The sequence below is a fragment of the Vombatus ursinus genome, unplaced genomic scaffold, assembly GCF_900497805.2.
Source record: "Vombatus ursinus unplaced genomic scaffold, bare-nosed wombat genome assembly UNPS02014801.1, whole genome shotgun sequence".
NCBI lineage: Eukaryota > Metazoa > Chordata > Mammalia > Diprotodontia > Vombatidae > Vombatus > Vombatus ursinus.
In genome coordinates this window covers 4196273-4209519 of record NW_020954579.1, presented here as the reverse complement: position 1 = coordinate 4209519, position 13247 = coordinate 4196273, and the positions used below count along the sequence as shown (strand labels likewise).

Below are 13247 nucleotides of genomic sequence, written 5' to 3'. Positions count from 1 at the left end.
ATTTCTGTAATCCTGGGCAAATCACTTTGGTTCTCTATAACCCAGTTTCCTCATTTGTAAAGTGAGCTTGTCAGACCTGAAGATCTCTGGGGTACCTTCCAACTTCATAGCTGGGATGCGAAGACTCAACAATGTTTTCATTCCAGAACTTAAGGGTGCCTTTCCTCCTAGGTATAGATGGTCTGCATGAAGCACTTTGCAAACCTTAAAGGGCTCTCTCTATAAATATGTCCGTTATTGTCATTATTGTTATGGCTTTGCACAGCAAATGTTAACTGTTAGAATGAACTACCAAGGGATCAGTAGAAGCAAGAGTTGTAGCTATATTGCTTGTGACCAGTCACAGAATGAACAAATTGTTTACAGGGGTATACAGTAACAACAACAGTAGCAGCTAACTTTTATATAAAATTTGCAAAGCACTTTACATGTGTTATCTCAGTAGGTAGTATTATCCCCATTTTACAGATGAGGAAACCAAGACTGAGAATGGTTTAGTGACTTGTGCAGGGTCAAATAACTAGTGTCCTCCTGACTCCCAGTCCAGCACTCTGTCTATCGTGATGCAGTATGCTGGGTAGTCCAAGAAAGAGCCAAGAAGATCTAGGATACTGGAATGGAAGCATGTAGACCCATAGGGACGTGGAGGGAAAATGGAATGAATAATCCCTTGTTTCTCTTTTTACTAGCCTTTGTTCCTTCCATTTTTTTCCTCTTCCCAGTTTTCTTGAAATTTAACTTATCATTTTCAAATGATTTTTTGCTGCCTCCCAATGCAAGAATGCAGCAAAACAGCAGTTCTTATCATTCATGTATTCTTCTTGTTCAGGCAGCAAGAAAGTGTATTGGTGACTTGCAAATTATTCTGCATCACTTATTTCCTTAACCCATGCAACTTAAAATTTTGAGGTATAATATTTGGGTGCTGAAAGGGGCCTTCAAGAAGAAATAAAGAAGCTCTTTGTGTCCACCAGAAGACCTCTTCAGAATTCTTTTTAGAAAATATTCACAGTATGATATAAGCCTGTTTCTTTTTCTAAATGTTTTTCTTTCTCCTTTTTTAAGGAGGTGACCAACCTGAAAATTACTTTGGGCAAGACAGCTCTGAAGACACTCCCAGTGGGACTCATGGCCCTGGTTTAATGTCAGATGCATCTTTTATGTCAGATTATCAAGATGAAGGTAAGTGTCCTCCTTTCTCTCTGGGTTCCAGGTCTAGTTCTGTTAGATTTTGTTTTTGCTTTTTTTGCCTCCTGCCATTTTTGACCCACTGGGTTGTTTACAAAGGTGATTGCTGGCTTTGTAGGCCATCAGCAATTGTTTCCCTGGGACACTGGCTTTCTGAGGAATTCAATACTTCTGGAGTTAATGGTGGCCTGGCAAACACTAATTTTATATTGGGGTGGGGAGATACCATATTGATCTCTGTGTATAAACTGTAGCCCCAAAGCCAAGTGGATATTTGAATGTCACAAAGCCTATGCTGCTACTTTTATGGGACTCATCCTCTTCGCCGCATTGTCTGAGAATTGCGAGCCTTTCATGCGTGATTAATTGGGACCACTGAGCTCAGTGAGCCATGATAAGATATCACCCAAGTCAACTAAGCCATGACCTTAGGGAAATGGCTTCTTGGTGGCCTGTCCTGGTATGCTGGGTATTCCAATGAAGGGCCAAGATGATCTAGGATACTAGAATGGAAGCATGTGAACCCTTAGGGACATGGTGGGAGAATTGAACAGATAATTCCTTCATCTGTGTCAACTCTTGGAGCAGACTCCAGGTCCAATGCACTCTCCACAGCGCCCCTTAGCTGTTATAGTCGTGTTATCGCCGTGCCTGAAGAAAGTGGGCAGTCACAGTAGATAAAGTGCTTGGCCCTGAAATCAGGAAGACTCATCCATCATCTTCCCCACATCTGGCCTCTGACACTAGCGGTGTGACCCTGGGCAAGTCACTTAACTTTGCCTCAATTTCCTCATCTGTAAAATGAGCTGGAGAAGGAAATGGCAAAGTACTCCAGTACTACTCCAGTATCTTTGCAAGAAAACCCCAAATAGGATCTTGAAGAGTTGGCAATGACTGAACAACAGTAACAACAACAAAGAAAGTGAAGAGACTCTGAGTGAAGGTCATGAGTTTTTTGGGCTTTGCAGCATTTCTTTTGGCTGCTTAATGACCTTGCTTCCTTTATGGATCTCAGATGTGTCCATCCATAAATGATATGGTTGGGGTTATCAGAAAAATTCCCTCCTCAGAAATGACCTCCTGTGATCATACATTTAGAGCTCAGAGGCCATCTGATCCAATCTCTTCACTTTACAGCTGAGGAAACTGAGGTTAAGAGAGGTTAAAGGATTTGCCCAAGGTCACTCAGTCTGCAGGTGCCAGGTGGGCTGCTAGGTGGTGCAGTGGACAAGGAAAGGGACATTGAGTCAAGGAGATCAGTGTTCAAGTGCTGCCTATACACTCATTAACTGTGGAGTTCCAAGACCCTGAACCTTTCTCACTTGGTACACCTTAAAACACTGTATAAATGCTAGTGATTAAAATTAATTCTGGGTAAATTTGCTATAATGCGCCAGCCTTAGAGCTATCTGGGATCAGGGGCTATCTCTAACATCTACTAGATGGGTGCCAATGGCCACATCATTTAACCTCTCAGTGCCCCAAACAGCCCTCTAAGGTGGTGTATTTAATCTGAGGTCAGTGAAATTTGTCTTTTTTTAATAAAAGATTTTGATAACTGTATTTCAGTGTAACGGATTTCCTTTGTAATTCTGCATCTTTCATTTTATGTATTTAAAACATTATTCTGTGAAAGGGTCTGTAAGTTTCACCAGACACCAAAAATCTTAATAACTATCACAAACAAGTTGCCGATCTGTATCAGGCAGCTAGGTGGAGCAGTGGTTAGAGCACTGGGCCTGGTGTCAAGAAGACCTGAGTTCAAATTTGACCTCAGACATCGACTAGGTGTGTGACTTTGGACAAGTCATTTAATGTCTGTCTTCCTCAGTTTCCTCAACTATAAAATGGCGATAATAATAGTGCCTGGGGTTGTTGTGAGGATAAGATGAAAAGATATTTTTCAAGTGCTTTGCAAACCTTAAAATGCTATATAAATACTAGTTATTATTATCATTTCCTTTATCAGTAAAAGATGTTTCCCCATACCTATGAAGTTGCGATGCTGAACCACTCCCCTACCAAAAAATAAATTAGCAAAAGGCAGTGGAAGTCAGATGGAAAAGATAAGGTGAATTCTCAAGAAGATCTGTCAGTTGTCCTGCATGATAACGAGGAGATCAGAAGGAGATTCTATAAAGGCCTTGTTTTCACCTGGCCTTGACCCTATAGACCTATTTCGCTGCATTTTGCCATTACAGGTAGCCATGGCATCCTTCAAGCTGCTTTCCTTTTCACCTCTGAAAGAGAGCTTGAGACACCCTTTAAGAGCAGAGCATGGTGCTCCTTTCCAAAATTCTTTACCATGTCTGCCTTTTTAAGGCTCCCAATTTAAAAAAAAAATCAGAAAATGCAAAGACTGAAAAACACGAATGTGTCAGATCTGTTGCCCACTTTTTCTGAATAAGGCAGAGCCTTACATTAAATTTAGTTAGAAAAGGCAACAAGGAATGCCCTGAAAGGGAATTGAGCCTTTCAGCCTGGAACCTCAGAACAGAGGGGTTGTACCCAGGGTTTATAATGTGCCTGCAGAAATTGCCGAGAGTCCTAGAAGAATGTAGCAACCTGACCAGGTGCACTGCCAAGAAGAAAAAAGAAAGGAAGAAAACAAAAGGCTACAGATTAAACTGTGCATAAAAATGAGGGTGCAAAACAGCCTCATGTCCCTGCCTCTGCCTCCCCCTCCCCCTCTATAAGCCTTGATGAACTGAAGACGTGTCGCCGTACCCTACGGAGAGATGCCCACAGGAGCATAGCCCCACCATCTGGAACAAAAACTTGCTAACGAATTCTAAGAGTTGCATTTCCAGACTTGAGTACACTTGGTGCTGAACACTCAGATATGATCTCTGGGCCTAATACTTAATGCATAGGCCCTCCCCAGAAAACTAAAATCTGCTTACTCACAATGCCCCAAAGTGCATAAGCTATTTAAAAATGGATTTATAGGTTTATGGACTTCTCGGTCAGCAGAGTATAGTTTTTCATCTTAATATAAGTCCTTTAAGAAGGACAAAAATTAAACTTTTAAAAATTTTTCCCCAGTTACATATTACAACAATTTTTAACATTTTTTTTTAAGTTTTGAGTTCCAAATTCTGTCCCTCTCTCCCTCCCTCTGTTCCCCCCTCCCTGAGACAGTAAGCAGTCAGATATAGGTTATACATGTACGATCACATAAAACATTGAAGGAAAAAAATTTTAAAAAGAAAAACCCAAACACTTCAGAGAGTCAGGAACAGCATCTTTTAGCAGAAGGAAAATTTATAATGCAGGTCTTAAGAACTAAAGAAAAGTTCTTTCATCAAGGGTGAAACCTGAAGACATAACAATGTATTGTACCAGGCTCATTACAATAAAAGAAAAGAAGGGGAGTGGTAAGAGGAGATGTTGAACAGGTGCAGCGAGATGGAAATCAGGAACGAAAATGCTTTAATTTTTGTACCAAGATGTTGGATGTCATAGAATGAGTGTCATTCTCTTCAGGAAACAGGGTGTATGGCAGTGAGAATAAGAGCGGCATCTGATGCAGAGGCTGGTGATGGGAAAAACTGCAGAATTAGTGGCAGAGCTCAGGGCCTCCAGCTGTGCCCTCTGATCAAAGGGGAGAAGTTGTAGCCAGCATCCACGTGCTGGTGCTAGGGACTGGGACACTAGAGACAGAGAAGCTTCTAGAGAGAACCTGGTTTTTAAAGGAGATTTTTGGTGTGACTTTGCATAGCTTTCTTGTCTTCACAAGTTTGGGTCTGAAGAATGGGCTTGGAGACTTGTAGCCAAGCACCCATTACAGTGGTCACTGGCCTCTTGCTAGCACCTATCAGGACAGTAAGGCAGACTTGGTGCAGCTCCAGCCTTATTCCAGAGTAAGTAAAAGTGGGATTGGATTGAGCGCTATTACTTTGTTAGTGTGTTTTCTTTCTTCTAATTATTTATGATGGGGAAGGGAGGAGATTACAGCTGACACTCTCCTCCCATGTATTTGGCTGAATGTATCTTCAACAAATGCTTAAAATTGTTTCTGTGTTGTAAATTAGGAATAAATGTCACCCATAGGTGACAGTTATTTAGGTACTTTGTGCTTTTTTTAAAAATTTTTTTTATAATTGGGGTTAATTGACTTGCCCAGGGTCACACAGCTAGTAAGTGTCAAGTGTTTGGTCTGAGGTCGGATTTGAATTCAGGTCCTCCTGACTTCAGGGCCGGTGCTTTATCCACTGTGCCACCTAGCTGCCCCTACTTTTTGCTTTTAAGAGTTTTGCATCCATTGCCTCATTTAATTATCACTACAACTGTATGAGGTAGGTAATATAGGCATTTTCATACCCATTCTACAGATGAACAGATGGAGGCCACAACTAGTAAAGTATCAGAGGCACGATCTAAACCCTGGATCCAAGTTCAGATCCTTCCCACGATAGGATGCTGCCTCTTCAATGAAAATAGGATACATTGGCTACATTTTGTAATGAACAATTGGGACCCTTTCTCTAAATTTCTTTGAATGTCTCACATTCTTTGTACTCAAGATTGTTCATCTGTAAATTAGGTATCAAAGTGTTTATTTATAAAGCAGCTTGAAATCCTTAGCCCGGGAGGCAAGCATAAAGTGTCACATTACTGTAGGTCTATGTTAAATTACCATTGTTTAATTTCTTAAATGGAACAAATTACTATGTTGCTAAGAATGGTTACTGAGGTTCTGTGAATCAATGATATGAGATTTGGGGTAAGTGATTCCCGCTGCTCATGCTAAATCTGGAGACAGCATGGGACAATAGATTTCGATTCCAAGGATCTGGGTTCAGTTCCACATGCTGCCAATTATTGGCTGTGTGTGCCTGGGTAAATCACTGAACCTCTCTGACTCTGTTTCTTCATCTGTAAAATGGGGATAATAAACCTGTATTACACTACCTATCTCACAGAACTGTAAAGAAAATGTCTTGCAAACCTTTACAAATATGAATTGTTATCTGGGACTAGATCCACATGGGTTAAAAAAAAAACCCACTTCATTTGGCACTACTATACCTTCAAACTGTCATCCAATATCTTCCCTCTCACTCAAAGCCAAACTTCCAGAAAAAGCTGTTTACAATTATTGCCTCTGCTTTCTTCTCCTCTCACTTCATGCCTCAAAATCTGGCTTCTGACTTCATCACTCAAGAAAATCTGCTCTCTCCAGAATAACCAGTGAGTTCTTAAATGCCAGTTCCAGCCCTCATACCTTTTAACTTCTCTGTAGTATTTGACACTATTCACCAGGCTCTCCCCTCTGGGTCTTTGTAATACTGCTCTGTCTTGGTTCTCCTACCTGTCTGCCCACCCCGTAGTTTCTTTTATCGGATCATTTGTGTGTGGTACCCTCACTGTGGTTTGCCCCAGTGCTCTGTCCTGATCTCTCTCCTCTCTCTTTTCCCTCCCAGTGATGTAGTCAGCACACGTGTTCAATAGGCATTTCTGTGCAGGTGATTCCCAGAGCCCTATGTGCAGGTCTGCTCCTCCTGAGCATCAAGAGTTGCCTATTGGACATCGCCAACTGGATGTCCTGTAAACATCTTCAACTCAAGGTGTACGAAAGCATCCACCCCACCCCCACCCAAGCTCACTGCTCTTGCTAACTTTTCTGTGTCTGTTAAATGTACTACCATTTTTCCAGTCACCCTGGTTCACAACCCCAGAGTTATCCTTGACCCCTCACTCTTCCTCATCCCCTCATCTAATCATTTGCCATGTCTCATTGATTCTGCCTTCAGAGAATCTATCACAACTGCATCCTCCTCACCACTCACTTAGCTGTCATCATAGTCGGTGCCTCATCATCTCTCACCTCTTAGCTAGGTGACACATCGGGTAAGAACACTGGACTTAAAGTCAGAAAAACCCCTAAATCCAAATCTGGCCACTGGCACTTACTAACTGGGATGCTGGATGAGTACCTTAATTTCCTTATCTGTAAAATGGGGATAATAATAGCACTACCTCACAGGGTTGTTGTGAGGATCAAATGAGATAACATATGTAGAGTGCTTTGTAAATCTTAAAACACTATGTAAATTCTAGCTATTATTATTACTATTATTATTTTAACCTGGACTACTGCTATAGCCTACTAATTGGCTTACTTGGATCAAGTTTTTCAGCTCTGCAATCCATCTTCCACACAGCTGCCAAAATGACATTCCTAAATATTCTGACCATGTTGCTCCTCTGCTCAGAAACCTCCAATGGTTTGCCTCTAGAATATTGCCTCTAAAATAAAATACAAAACCCTCTGGCATGTAAAGCCCTTTACAAGGAGAAGGGAAGGAACAAACATTCATCAAGTGCCTGCTGTGTTCTAGGTACTGCACAAGATACTTTACAATTATATCATTTGATCCTCATAACAACCCTGTGAAGTAGGTGCTAATATTATCCTCATTTTACGGTTGAAGAAACTGAGGCAGACAGAAGTTAAGTGACATGCCCAGGGTCACATAACTAGTAAGTGTCTGAAGCCATATTTGAACTCAGGGCCCAGTGCTCTATCCACTGTACCACCTAGTTTCAACCCACCTTTTCAGGCTTATTAAACATTACTTTTGTTTATACATTGTTCCAGCAAAACTTGTTTAGTTGCCATTCTTTACATACAACATTCCATCTCCTTGTCTCTATGGCTTGGCTCAGCCTGTTCTCTCTGCCTGGAAGGCACTAGCTTCCTTCAAAGCTCAGTTAAGTGCCACCTCCTACATGACAACCTTCCTGATGCCCCCAAGTCCTGAAAATACTTTGTATTTGAGGAGAGGAGAGTGGAAAAGAGAGGAGAGGAGGAAAGGAGAGAAGAGAAAGGAGGAGAGGGGAGAGGAGAGGAGAAGAGGGGAGAAGAAGGGAGAAAAGGGGAGAGGAGGAGAGGAAAGAAGAGGGGAAAGGAGGAGAGGAGAAAGGGGGAGAGAGGGAGAGAGGAGAGGGGAGAGGAGGGGAGGGGAGAAGAGAGGAATGGGGAGGAAGAGTACAGGAGGGAAGAGGAGAAGAGATTCACTTATATGGATACATGTTATTCCCCCAAAAGAAAGGAATTATTTGTATCCCCAGAATTGTTAATTAGGGATATTGTTTCAGTAGTAAGTGAGAAGGATATTATTTCACCTTTGTGGATATGCCTTACCTGAGAATGAGGGCCTAGGCCTGTAAAATGTTAAAATGTCCTAATGGTCTAAAGGAGTTTACATGGCCCCAAATTGTGAACTTTTTTTCTTCTAATCACTAGTAGGATGAGGTTCATTGTTTTCTTTAATATGTGTTCCACAGTAAATAATAATAATAGTAATTGTAATAATTTTAATAAACCATATATGTATTTTAAGTTTATTTCTTATTATATATAGGTAGATAACAAAAGTGAGTCAAATGAGAGATGTGTGTTTGTGTGTGTGTATGTGTTCAGACAATTATTTATCTCATTTCTTTTTGTTGCAGCTAATAGTTTGCTTTTTTGAGGCAGCTAGGTGGTATAATGAAAGACAGCTGGGCCTAGATTCAGGAAGACCTGAATTCAAGTTGGGCCTCAGAAATTTACTAGCAGTGGGACCCTGGGCAAGTCACTTAACCCTTTTGCCTCAGTTTCCTCATCTGTAAAGTGAGCTAGAGAAGAAAATGGCAAACCACTCCAGTATTTTGCCAAGAAAACCCCAAATGGGGTCACACAGAGTTGGACATGACTGAAAACAACAGAACAACAAATAATTAGCAGGACACTATAATTGGCTTAAATTGAGGACTGAAATTCAGATTCTTCCTAATTTTATATACTGCCTACAGGCTGCCTCAGGGTCTAAGGCTAATGGTCTCCTTAGAACTATTGGCAATAACTGCTGCCTTCCTGTCCCACAGATCCCGTTGTTTGCCTTGCTTCCTTGGCTATATTAACAGGTAGTGTAGTACATGAATGTGTGCCTATCGGTGTGGGTACCATTGGGACTAAAGCCTGTGTATTAGATCAGTATAGCTATATTAGTTCAACTTCATTAGAAGGGTAGATCATTGCCCTGGTTTTGGTCATCACCATTAGGTAAGACCATCAGGTTTCAGTTCATTGGGAGAAATTAAGAACTCTGTGTTGAGTTAACAGTAATGAGGTAGGGTAAGTCACCCTTCACTCAGGATTCCACTGGCCTCTTTCATGAAGATAAATGTCTTATTAGATCCAAGTCATCATGTCTTTTACATAGTGTGGCATAAATCACAGATGAGGATGACAAACTGGATTTCAAAGTTGACGGTAATTTATATAACTTAAATGATTACCAAGGATTATACATGTTTTGTGAAGAATAAAAAAAAAACAATAACAATTATCTGTCTATGAACTGTCCATTTTTCATTCTTTAGCCTAGTGTTGTTGGGTTGTTGATGAGTGTGTGTTTAAACTTTAACCTTCTACCCAGTGCATAATAAAGTACTTCTTATATGTGTGTGTGCATCGATGTGTGTATGTGTATGTATGTATCTTGATGCCAGGTGCTCTGAATTGCTTATCTTATAGAATCAAATATGAACTAACTTTATACATAAAATCATAGGATTTGAGAGCTGAAAGGTACTCTAGAAGTCATTTAGTCCATCCTCCTACTTCACAGAATAGGAAATTGAGGCCCAGAGAGGGAGACAGTTTACCCAATGTCACACAGCTAGTTTGTAGCAAAGTAGGCATTAGGAAGGGTCAGCTCCCAGGAAATTTGTACCTCACGTTGAGGAATGTGGCGTCAGCATGATTTTTAAGGCTTCCAAATGGTTTAGAGGGAGGCCTGGTCCTAGGTCTAATCTTGTTGTTCTCTGTGATGGACTCTATGACTGTGGTCATGTGATGGTCATCTATGACCATTGGTCACCAGTGTGTCAGTGGCTTCATCTGTACTATGCAATACCTCTCAAGAAGATTTGCAAGGAATAAATTATAGGCAAGACTTAAAGTAAATGCTTAAAGTTACATTTAGGATACAAAGTCTGAGGAATAATTAAAATATCAAGTTGGTATGACCCAGAATATATTTATCCAGCCTTTTTGACCTATTTTTCCTTTTTTGAAATCATAATGATATACAACTAATCAGCAAGTATTTTTTGAGTGCTCCTCTGTGCCCAGTTCTATTGTAGGCTCTAGGATGATAGAAAAAGAAGATGGGAGCCCTGACCTCAAGAGGCTTATACTTGAGTTGGAAAGGGAAGATTTATAGGAAGCAATGAAAGAAAAGATATAATCAAACACTAAGTGGAATAGTATTTTAATGCAATGGACATCAGGAGACAGAAGAGATGTTTGGGACTTAGAGTAGGTGGAAGACTTCATGGAGAAAGCATTGTTTGAGAAAGTATTTCGCTTAAGTGTCAATCCATGTTGTAATAGTGTATTCATATCTATGTCTTGTTTTTCTCTCCCTCTTCAGATTTCCCTGGAGCTCTTGGTCTGATTTTCTCCTTTGCCCTCACCACTTCATACTTTATATTATACTTTTTCCATCCCTTCAGTAGAATGTAAGCTTCTTTTTTAATTAATTTATTTTGAATTATCAACAATCACTTCCATAAGCTTTTGAGTTCTAAATTTTTCTCCCCCTCCCTCCCCAACTCCCTCCCCAAGAAGGTGCACAGTCTGATATTGGCTATACATATACAGAATGTAAGCTTCTTGAGAGCATGGACAATATAATTTTTTAAAATCTCAGTATCCCTAGCAACTCACTGTTGCCCCTTGAGCAAAACAGGTGCTTAAGAAATGTTTGTTGAGTGGAACTGAAAACAGATTTAATTAATTTGTTGACTTTGACATGGAAGTTCTAACTTTCCATATAAATACAGAACATTTTAATAATATTCATTAAAACAATACTAAGCTTCAGCTGTTGGAGCATCTAATGATCCACCTGAGTATGGCTGATTTCATGAAATATATTACACCTGTGCTCCACAAGCTCTGCTGGGTGGGTTTTGTGCTTTCCAGTGCCAGCCAATATATTACCATTTTTTTTTTTTGGTGAGCCCTCAGTGGTTTAGAACTAGGATACCCTGAGTTCTAATATGTAATAAACATTATACAGAGTGGTTCTCCTGATGTTCACAATATTGGGAACCTGAGGTAAGTTGTTTCTTCACTAAAGTGTCTCCTGTCTAGAATCCCTCCTCCATCTCTGTCAGAGCCAGCCCTATTCTGTAAAATTTTAGGGCAAAAAGAGTTAATGCTTTTGCCTAGAGTTTTCTAATTTGTAGATCTCTTGGCTTTTCTTCTCAGAAGGATGGTTCTTGTTGTGGAGGTTAATTGTGCTGTTTTGTGATTATATATTGATACCCAGACAGAATTTTAATAAAGAAAACCACACGGTTAATTTTTATTATGAGACAGACACTTCCCAACAAATCCTCCTCATTGTCAATGAAGGGTGTATGAGAATGCTGAGAGCATAGTTTGGCCAAGAGATTATCAGACCTTAGAAAAGATCATTTGAGTTATCTAATCTAGCCCTTCTAATGAATTCACATCATTCTCACTAATATCTCATCTAATTAATTCTTGAATATAGCCATCACACTTTGGGTGCTTCCTTTCCTGGGCTCTTTTCCCTCTTGATTATTACCACCAATTTATTCTTCATGTCTAACCTAAACTTTTCCTTCCTTAGTTTCAGGCCATTGGCTCCTTTGTGTAACATCTTCTGAGACTGAATAATTCCCCTAATTCATTTATATTGTTACCTTTGGAAGGTATTTATAGACTGTGATCATTTCTCCCCAGAGCCGTCATTTTTCTAAACTACATAAATTTTAGTTCCCTTAATCCTGACTTCACTCCTCCCCTGTCATACCCTCCAATCTTTGTATAATTTTTATCACAGTTCCTGCTATTTTTCACACCAAGGGGATTATCTACCAGAGTGAACTGTCATTTTCTCCTCCTTTTTGGTTTAAAATGTAAAATCTTATAAATCCATTAAAAGATGCATTAGGATTTATTTATTGGGGGCGGGGGGAGAGGGGAATGGTGCCGTTCTGGTAGGCCTGCCTGTGTAGTACTTGTTTTGGCATATGTTGGGATATATGTGTATTTTAATGCCTTAATGTATTATGGTTTGTTGTAATTGAGTGTCTATAAAGTAGCAGTTAAGAGGGTTTTATGGACCAAAGAAGAGATAAGAGTTCTGTAGCCCCCTCTTGTGGTGAAAAGCAACAATACTGTTCTTTCTTTTTCTTTTCTTTCTTTTGCTTTTGCTGGAACATTTCTCTGAATATTTTACATCTTTCCCCTTTCTTTTCTTCATGTTCTATCACCCTATACCTTGGCAGGAAAGAGCAGAATTTTTTTTCTTCAAAATGAGGTATTGGAGCAATCCCAGTACATTCCAGCTTTTGCCTTCCACTCACTCCCCCAGAAGATGTTGCTTGCCTCTAAACTCTAAGCTCAGACAATCTTGGACTTGGTGAAAATCTAAGATTGTTTACATGTCTGATTGCATTTCCAAATAGATAAATACAGAGCATGGAGCCAGATTTCATAAACCAAATTTTCTAGTACATTGTGCTTTATTATTATAATGGACATGATTAGCGGCCCCAGTGGACTTCAACAGATCTCCCAGATCAAACATATTAAGTTCACTAGTTTTTACAGATTACAGTTATAGTCCAGCCAGGCTTAATTTGGATATTATTAATGGTTGGATGAAGAGCAAATAGCCAGTGGGAAGGCTGGACAGGTGTACAAATGAGATGGAGCCTGAGAGATTTATTGCCTGTGGAATAAATGTCCAGAAGTGTCATCAAAACTTGTCTTGGTGACACTCTTTCCTCCTTTGGGGATGTGGCAGTAGCTATGGCCTGGAATATACTTTTGTCCTGGGATGTTTGTTACTTTGACTAGAACAATGAAGAGTTGCTTTTGACACGTGTTACACAGTCAAGTTAAATATATTTTTAAACTCAAGTAAAATGGAATGATTTATCTTTTACCTTTAGGCCTCTGCTTGCTTACCTGTTTATGGTTATGGGGAACCCTTAAGGAATGAGAATTGAAGATAAAGATGTTA

General features: G+C 40.0%; 1 protein-coding gene across 1 annotated transcript in view; it reads left to right on the top strand.

Annotated features, from left to right (window-relative positions):
• Positions 1-13247, top strand: part of SKAP1 (src kinase associated phosphoprotein 1) — a 382402-nt gene that overhangs the window by 91106 nt on the left and 278049 nt on the right. The window contains exon 4 of the mRNA XM_027872845.1: positions 1066-1182. Within this exon, the coding sequence (XP_027728646.1) occupies positions 1066-1182 (117 nt within the window). The remainder of the gene's footprint in view (positions 1-1065; positions 1183-13247) is intronic.